Here is a 9,829-nt window from a genome sequence, read left to right as displayed (position 1 = left end):
ATCGACGTTAAAGCACACTTGATTCTGCAATAATGCTCAATCGTAGGAAAAGCCCATGTTGAGTACATCCTATATTAAGCTATTGAGCAACTTCACTTTCAGTCTCAGCGCAGCAAGCCTGATAACGTAGCTATCCTGAAATTTCAGAGACGTGGGACTTAAAGCTCGGAGACTCTTTTTTTGTGGCCCAAAGTTGCTGATTGGCTGAGTTCAATCTAGACCTTAGATCCAGGCTGAAAACGGACACAGAGATAAAGCAATATCACACCTGTAAACAGAGACAAAAGCCCCGTAGCCAGTCTGGATGAACGGCCAACTCATTATTTCCCAATGAGCAGATGCATGGTACTTTCCTAGCACATCTGGATGAGAAAATGTGTGTGTGTGTGTGTGTGTGTGTGTGTGTCTTATTTTCAACTTAATTGTACTTTGGTTTCTTAAATATGAGAGCCATCACCTGTAAATAATTCAGGAAAATTCTCTGCTATTCTTCAGGAGTTCACCAGGAGTTTCCAGATCCTTCACCAGAGCCTTCAAGGGCTCAGTCTCGCCAGCTCCTCTGCACTGAATTTCTAACATGTCCATTCTGACCTGTAGTCAGTGTATTATAGTTCCCTCCATCTTGTCCCAAATATCTCTTCCTTCACATTTTTTTTAGAATTTGTTTCTGTCTTTAATTGGTCCATTTTCTTCAAATTTCTCTTCTGGTTTACTTTTTCTGCTATAGCTTACCTGCTTTCTGAGTCGCCTATCATTCAAAAGTGATTCTACTTTTGTTTCACCACAGTGATTTAGTTTCTTGTCTAAGTCTGCCTGGTAAAGCTTAAGAGTTTCACACTTAGCTTCATATTTCCAGTGACTTTTCTTAAATCATGTTAAGTGTATATATATATATATATATATATATATATATATATATATATAGTAAAATTCTGTGTTTTGTTTTCTTTGCAGCCTTGTTTTAGCATTCCACTGTTCCCATGGTCTTATTCTGGGTTCCTGTGATTTTTATCCAGGGGCTCATGTTTCTTAGAAATTTAGCTGGGAGACTTTTCCTTGAGGCCTAGGTTGAAAACGAGGTCTATTTACCTGGAGGGATTTGTTTCCTTCTGCCAGGTGCCTGGAAACACTGTCAGCTATGGGTCACGTGAAAGGCAATGTGCTCCTTGGCGTGTTTAGGCCACAGTAGTTCAAAGGGGGAGAGCACTGGCACTACGTGGGAGGAGCCCTCTGTGGCTGCTTTCTTTTTCTAGTTCATCCTCTGCAGATGTAGTACTTTGGGTATAGACGTTCAGACTTCGGGTCTGGGCCTGATCCAGTTTCCTCCCCAGCGTTGTTTCTAGGGCTGCAGAGTTCTGGAGGCTGGAAATTCAGTGCAGAGGCGTTGCTGAGACTGAGCCCTTCCAGGCTGTGGTGAAGAATCCAGAAACTCCTGGTGTCCTGGCGTCCCCCACTGTATAGGAACATCACCCTACCATCATCCATTCTGTCTCGTATGTGTGTGTGTGTCTCCAAATTTTCCTTTAAGTACGCCAATCATACTCACATTGGACCTATTCTCTGACCTCACTCTGACATCTACAGTGGTCCTATTCCCAAAGCATGCCACATTCTGATAGATGGGGGCTAGACGCTTAGTACATAAACTTTGTGGGAATGCAGTTTAAGCAGCCATACTCCTGTTTTGCCTACATGTGCATAGTCTATTGAAATGGAGGTTCCAGTGACAAGGGACTGCAGAGACTTGAGGATAAATGTCACTCACATATCTGCTCACCTCTCCGAGCCTTCTTTTCTTTTTGAATCCAAATTGTTTCTTTAGTGTTTCACAAGTCAGCAATGTACCTAAAAGGATATCCGAGAAGTTTTATCCATCTCTCCAGTTTCACAAATGGAATGATTTTTATAATGAATATGTATTCCAAATTATTACTGGAAATGGTATAAAATGAATCCAAGAGTCCTACATACCTTCCCCTTGAAAAGAAATAAGACTTTCAAATCACTCACTTGCTGTGGCCAACATTTTTGAATAAACCTTTCAAATATTCTCCCATTTGAAATAACACAAGATGTGAAAGATAAGAAAACAAAAAAATTAATTTGTGTGGGAATTTGATGCTTAGAAAAAGAAAATATTTATTGGCATTATGCATATTGCTTGGGCTGGTGAGATGTTAATATGAATTTGGACCCATTCAAAATGGGTTTTTTTGCTCTATGCATTTAAAAGCCGTTTGATGCAAATCCTCCAGTTAGTCCATCCAGCAGCAATCTGCAAATGCAGACCAGGAAAATGCTATATTTTCCCAGTAGACCTGAACAAGGAGGCCCATTTGCTTACATCTGAAAGCCATACTCCATGATTGGCAAGATAGTGGTTTATCAACAACTCATTTCTCAGATTCTAGGAAGGAGGCTCACTGAACCACGCCATTTTTGAAATTTTGATGTTACTCTGTAAGACTAGATTCTTTTCCCACCAAACCCACTTTACTCAGGGTTCTTACACACCTTTACCTCCCTTCCAATGCCGCCTCCCCTTCAACCTTAGGTAGGAGATTAGTAGGGAAAAGGGCTGTAGAACTCTTCTATCTAGTTCCTGTGATTAGGGTTGATGGGTCTTCAGGATACCAGCAGTCCAGTCCAAAGGCCAACACCAAGCAACAACATGAAGCCAGCGAAAGCTGCAAGACTCAGTTGGATTGCCCGAGACGTTCTCTAGAACATTTCTCTGGAACGTTTCTCTCTGTGAAGTCAAGTGTGGACGCATGAAGATCAGCATTGCAATGTCGATCCAAAAAGCAATGTCTTACTGTGAGTGGGCCTCTATATATCTCCTCTCCTCAGAGTCCACCCCTGGATGTTCTCAGCTGGCTACAGTCACGGCTGTTGCACATGAGAGCTCACAGCAAAACATCATGTGCCCTCCCACAAGCCAGCCTCCAGAAAACCATCATGTGCTCAGCTTGCAGCAAAACATCGAATGACAAAACCGAGTCTTCAAGGAAGCCAGACACTTCCATTTCATTACTCTTTCCCACCAACCTCTTTCCCAACCATATAACCCACTCCAAGCACCTTCCTCTAGCTCCTCTTTCTTCTCTCAGCTCCACTGCCCGTCTTCTCCAGGTCTTCTTGGGGCCTCTGCAGAACCTCATATTGTACCCTGCGGCATCTTCCAGTTCAATCTGCACCTTCTCTTTCAGATCTACACTTGATAAGAACATGTTGCCACTTAATTATTCTTGTGTTCTCATGCCTTCCCTGCACTATGGTCAAAGAGAAGAGCAATACCAAAGAAAATAAATCATCCATTTATTATTTGTATTTATGGTAAAAAAAATACAGTTTTCAAAATGTAGTTTCTTGGGGATATAGCTCAGTTGGTAAAGTGCTTGCCTGACATGCAGGAATCCTTGAGTTCAGTTCCCAGCATTGCAGAAACTGGGTGTGGTGGTACAGACCTGGAATCCCATCAATCTGGAGGTGGAGAAAGGAGGCTCACAAGTTCAAAGACATCTTTGGCTACAGAGTGACTTCAAGGCCATCCTGGGATACAGAAAAGCTTGTCTCAAAGTGAATGTGAAACAAACCAAAGGTGGTTCCTGGAATAAAATGCAAAATATCCTAGACCCACCCCAGCCACGCCCAGTTTTGGAGGCTAGGGACAGAGTCAGCACTGACCATCCACCCTGGTGATTCTGATGCAGTGTGTGTGTGTGTGTGTGTGTGTGTGTACAGGCATGAACCTTCAAGGTTCCCCTAGTGTTGCTCATAAGCATCAGAGTCTCCTAAAATGCAGGCTCCTAAAATGAAAGGCAAGCCTGGAAACATGTAAGTTTGAACATTTAACTGCCTTCTTTTTCCAGACAGGAAGAAAAGTCAGCAGCAGTCAGAGGTACTCAATGCCACACCTAAAGAAAGTAATCAGCTTCCATCACTTTTTGAAGTGTGTTAAAAGGCAAATAGGATGGCTGGGGGGGACCATTTCCTCCACTAAAATGAGCTACTGGACTGTCCATTCCAGAACTGTGACCGAGTTTCTACTTGGGGCCAGAGAATTGGCTAATCTTCACTGGTGGGTTGAGAGTTTTACCAGATGTAACCAGGTTTGATTACGCATTACAAAACCCTCAAAACATCAATAATTCCAGTGGCGGAAAGTAAGGAAATTCCTTCTTCTCTCACATAAGGCTAAAGGCAGACAGCCTCACTGGAGAAATGGCTTCATTGTCCCCAGGGACTTTTGCATCCCTTTTCTTTCCTCTATCACCAGCAACAGGCAATTCATGGCATAGATGACTGCTTTAATTCTCAATATGACATCCATATATCAGCAGGAAAGAGATGGCTTCAAGAGCCAGCTTCCTTTAATGACACATTCTGGAAATTAAATTAGAGACAGTCACATGGCCACCACCAGCAGGGGAGGCAGAAGAGGTAAGCGGTTTTAGATGGCCAGGAGCCTGGCTAACACCAGGAGTGTTTTGTTGCTGTGTTTTCCTATGGGAGAGAATTGGGGAAAATTAGCAGTCTGTCTCTCTCAGTCCAACTTTAAGGACCATCAGTCGTGCATATATCGTTTCTCTCATGCCTACCAATCAACTTTGAAAGGCTTCTATAGACCATTGTCGTTCTCAAACACTTGCAGATGCAGGGAGGCGATGGCAAAGGTCTGAGCTTGTTCAGATGGCTGCAAGAAAATTCTAGGAAATGGAATGCTTATAGGTGGCAGAAATTTGTTTCTCAAGTTCTAGGGGTTGGGTCATGAAGACGAAGCTATGGGCAGGCTAAGTGTTTGCTGAGGAGCCACTCTTTAGTGCTGTGTCTCATGTGGTTTAGGGTTTAACTTTCTGAGGTGTCTTAGTTAGGGTTTTACTGCCGAGAAGAGACACCATGACTACAGCAACTCTTACAAAGGAAAATACTTAACTGGGGCTGACTTACATACAGGTCAGAGGGTCGGTCCATTATCATGGTGAGAAACACGATAGTGAGCAGGCAGACATGGTGTTGGAGAAGGAGCCGAGAGTTATCTTGGTCTGCAGGCAGTAGAAGGAACTTGAGATACACTAGCCAGATCTGAGCTTATACGACATCAGAGTTCCCCCCCAACCCCCAGTGACACACTGCCTTCAGCAAGGCCACACCTAATCGAGCCACACCCTATGGACCAAGCATTCACACACGAGTCAATCCCTATTTAAACCACCACATGAGGTCTCTTCCATAAGAGCACAAATCCCACTTATGAGGACCTTGTCTTCACGCTCTAACATATCTCAAATGCCTTACTCCCAATTCCAGCACTTAGGGAGTTAGGATTTCATTGTCACACAAGTGTGTAGCAATATGTATCAATACACATGCAATACTGTTTGATACATACTTATATCCCTTCCATCTACCCAATAAGAGTATCACATAACAAACAATTACACTTTTATTTTTTATGGATGGGAGTTCAGGGTATTGCTAGGTAGCCCAGGCTGGCTTTGAACTTGTGATACTCCTGTTCCAACTTTCTGAGTGTTGGTATTTACACTCACCATACCCAGCGCGGGCATTATACTATTACAAAGAACTATTGTAGAATGAAGAGGGGGCAGAAAGATTGTAAGAGTCAGAGGATCATGGAGTGTGCTGTGAGAGTGTCTCCTAGTAACACCACACCAGAAACTACAGCCATACGAGACTTTGCCAACGTGACTGTCCAAATGTGAGATGAACAAAGGTGCCAACGAACATGCCAAACCGCATCAGAAAAGCTCAGGAAGCCCACACAAAGGACGCTCCGCAAAGAGCTATAGGCAACTGAACAAAGCTGGTAGTGGGAGAGGTGGTCCTCCCCAGGAAAGGGCATACTGAGTGGTTGCTCAGTGCCAAACTTTGAAAACATACACACATTTATCATATATGAACTCAACTGGTTATATTTAGGAATATGTATGTATAAACAAATTTCTATATGGATGCATATAACAATTGATGAAAGAGAGGCCATGAACTTGAAGGAGAGTGGGGAAGTGTATATGGGAGGTTTTTAAAGGGGGAAGGAAGGGAGAAATGTAACAATAAAACTCAAAAATGAACAAAAAAGAAAGACTTAAAAACAGTAAGACACAAAAAGTGTTCTAATGGGCCAGGCATAGGTACTCAGTCCTATAATCCTAGCTCTTGAGAGGTGGAGGCAGGAGGATCAGAAGTTCAATGTTATCCTCACCTGTGTAGTGAGATTTAGACCAGCCTGGGCTACACGACACCGTATCTTACCCTCCTCACCCATGGAAAAATAAATGTCTTAATTATAAATCTGAGACTGTTTCCCACAAACTCACAGTCCAGAACTTCACAAACTTGGACAAAAAAAAAAAAAAAAAGAATAATTTTCTATTTTTTTTCCTTCCCTTTCTGCCATCCAACACCCATGTGAGTCCCCACAATCAACAGTAATCACGGAACTATTTGGATCTATTCCCCGGGCCAACTTCACAATTTAGTGATTAGCCCGAGGTCACGGGTGGTGAATTTCTGCAGACAGATCTTCACACATGTGGCTCTCCTCTGTTTTGAAGGCAGACGGTCCTGGACCTGGCTTGGCGTTTGTCACTTGTGCAGGTCTTTGCCAGGTCTACATTTCCTCTTCCCATCCCCAAGGTCACAGTGGTTGTGTAATCCCGGGCTGGTTCCAGCACAGGTCTCTCGTGTACAGAGAGGCCATTCTGAGGAACTGTGCTAATGACAACAAGATGCTACATGTCAACCAAACAAAGGGGCAGCCACAGCCTCATTTTTTTCTTTTGTTTGGGTTGTGGTTGGACAAAAAGATGAAACCAAACAAACAAAATGCCTCAAACCTGGCTCCGAGTACAAGTAAAGACAGTTAAAATCGCTGTAATTCTAAGGTGGACTCAAAAGTACTAACTAAAAGCATGCATTTCATTTCTAATTGGCTTTTAAAAAAGCTACACTGGGGACAAACACTGAGGTTAGACTGTGTTGAAAGCCCTCTCTCTGGGTTATAATCTTTCACACTGATTTCTGACTTTCTTGTTACCTTTTTTAGCCCAGTGCCATTCATCTGAAAACCTTGAACCTTTCACATAACCAGAGCCCCAGCTTACTCCTGCTGCCAGGTCCAGGGCTGTCAGGGCTGTGGGAAGGAAGTAGGGGTCTGGCTCTGAGTCTCTTCACTCCTCTGTCTCTACTAATTAAACTTCCTGGAGGGCAGGATAGGGTAGGAGTTAATGGGCCAGCTTTGCCGATGCCCCAGAGGAAGGCGGCAGATTCCTGGAATTGGACTTTCACCCTCTTCTCACTTCTGGGTCCTGTCACGCTCAGGCACAGTCCACAGCTGGGCCATCACCGACAGTCCCTGAGAAGAGACTGCTCTCACTAGCCTCACAGGAGCGGCGGTTAGTCTCTATGGATAAGTATGTCACCGCCTGCTGGCACTCCTGCCAAGCACCCTTTCTATCCTTAAAGCAACAGCCACAACCACCAAGACATCCAGGCTCTTCCATCCTCCTCCTGGGAATGCTCGTCTCCAGACTTGATCTAGAAACACATAGTATGGACCTGCGAATTCTGCAGCTTAGCCCCTGTCCAGGAAGGGCACCTGGCACCCTGAAATGACAAAATAACGAATGGGCACCCTTCCTCTTAGCCAGTGCTTCTCAGCCTTCCTACTGCTGTGACTCTCTAATACAGTTCTTCGTGTTGTGGGGACCCCAAACCATGACGTGATTTTGCTGCTACTTCGTAACGATGACTTTGTTACTGTTATGAATTGTAATGTAAATATCTGATACGCAGGAGATCTGATATGTGACCCCCAAGGGGGTCACAACCCAGAGATTGAGAACCACTGCTCTTAGCTATGGGGGTGGGTGGGTAGGGTCTGACAGCTGAGAACTCACTTGTCAGCAAAAGCATGGTGTTTTTCCTGTGGCTGTCTCCATGTCCTTCTTCCTGGTCTTCTTCTGTGCAGCCTGGGTTGGATGAGGAGGTGGAGGAAGAGAGAGAGAGAGAGAGAGAGAGAGAGAGAGAGAAAGAGAGAGAGAGAGACAAAACTGCATAGAGTATTCAGCAGCCCCCCAAACTGTCCTCTGAAGTGCCCTTTAGAATGTGGGGCTTACTGGTGAGATTTGCTCCCTGCTTTGCATCTACACCTCAGTTTGGCAATTCTGCTTCCTGAACAGGCCTTGTGGAGTTTGCTAAGCCTGTATGGTCACATTTAGCACAGAAGAGAAAGCAGGAGCAGCAGCCATCTGTTCCATCCGATGGCGGACCAGCCACTGAGGTGCAACTTCAAGTGTAGTAACCATTGGCATAAGTCGACGATGGTACAGGTGCAACCAAATGACTCCATAGAACTAAGAGAAAGTGCTGTTTTGACACAGGGCCCAGAGTTACCCTTGCCATAACAGTCCCTATGTACCTTCTTCCGGGAGAGCTATTGACAGGGCCCAGGGTCATGTCTTTGGAACACCCAGATCAAATCACATCAAAGATTTTTCAGCCATTATCATGGAGGTATTTGTAGAGAAGGTTTGCATCAGTCTGGCTGGTAGCATTGGGTCTTGGCAGTCAACAATGCTAACAGAATAAACCCTGGAAGAAGAGCGTGTTTGCCTGGTGCCTTGGAAGACTGTTTGGAAGGAATCTCTTTTCAAAATGGTTTCCAGCTGCCGTTTCCTCTCTGAATAAGCCGAGCCTAATTCAATTTGTGGCACCTTTTTCTTTTTCAGAAGGCGAAATTGCCCGCAGATGGTTCTTTACACTTATGGGATGAGCTGGGGTTGGCTGAGATTTTTACTGAATTGTAAATAAATGGTCCTGTCAGTACACGGGAGAAGCTTTTCTTCCATGTGATATAGTTTCTCTGTTGTGGAAGCCTGTGCACCCTGTGCAGGTGGTTCACAGGGAAGGGTCCACAGCAATGCCACAGATGAGCCAGAGCTAGCGATGCATGTTGTTATGTTAGTGTCAGGGAGACGGAGCCGAGGACACTCACAACGACAGTTTCAAAATCAGCCAAAGTCAACTTTGGACATGGATCCATCTTCAAACATCACAAAAAGGACAGCAAATACCGACCCTGCAGATACCGACTTCCTTCCGGCTTCATCATTTTCCCTCTGGCTCCCTTTCCCAGTGACGTCAGGGATAGAAAAGGGTTATGAAGCATCAGGGGGTAAGCTGGGGTAGTGTGAAACCAGAATCTAAGTCTCCACCTGGGCCTGGAATGGAGAAGAATCAAGAACTTAAGTCACCAGGGGAAGCTGGTGGAATTGACCCCAGGCAGGCACAGTCGGCAAATCCAGATTAGTGGGGCCAACTTGCTCTGTGGACTTTACTGCCCTTTTAATTCTGAGCCAGCCTCCAACACACAAGTAGCTGTGGTAAGGCCAGGGCCCAGGCTGAGGAGAGAGTCAACATAAAGGGCAAAGGTCATGTTTGTTAGCTTCCCACTTGCCCTTTAGGGTCTCCTTTTCCCTCTAAGACACTATCTTTCCCAGTGCTGGCTGTAACTCTATTCTTTATAAAATGTTACTTGATTTATAAAATGTTTTTGATTTCGTGTTTTTAAGACAAAGTTTCTCCATGTAGCCCTGTCTTGGAACTCACTCTATAAACCAGGCTGGCCTCAAACTCAGAGACACCCCTCCCCCCCCACCTCTGCCTCCTGAGATTTTGGAATAAAGGTGTGCATTATTATGCCAGGCGACTGAAGAAGTTCTAGTTCTAGGTGCTGAGGATGGGCCAGTTTCCAGGGATCCCCCCCAGGGGTTGGCCCAAATAATCCCGTCTTCTTAGCTATCCC

At 44.7% G+C, this 9,829-nt stretch overlaps 1 protein-coding gene across 1 annotated transcript in view; it reads right to left on the bottom strand.

The window, feature by feature from the left end:
• Nucleotides 1–4,940: 4,940 nt before the first annotated feature.
• The window catches only part of Ccbe1 (collagen and calcium binding EGF domains 1), a 258,110-nt gene continuing 253,221 nt past the window's right edge, over nt 4,941–9,829 (bottom strand). Inside the window, exons 11-12 of the mRNA XM_060377145.1 lie at nt 7,923–7,994; nt 4,941–5,045 (exon numbers count right to left, since the gene is read on the bottom strand). Coding sequence (XP_060233128.1) covers nt 7,926–7,994 — 69 coding nt within the window. The 3' untranslated portion in view covers nt 4,941–5,045; nt 7,923–7,925. The remainder of the gene's footprint in view (nt 5,046–7,922; nt 7,995–9,829) is intronic.

Source organism: Meriones unguiculatus, chromosome 2, assembly GCF_030254825.1.
Source record: "Meriones unguiculatus strain TT.TT164.6M chromosome 2, Bangor_MerUng_6.1, whole genome shotgun sequence".
Classification (NCBI taxonomy): Eukaryota; Metazoa; Chordata; class Mammalia; order Rodentia; family Muridae; genus Meriones; species Meriones unguiculatus.
This window is presented reverse-complemented; position numbering and strand designations above follow the sequence as displayed.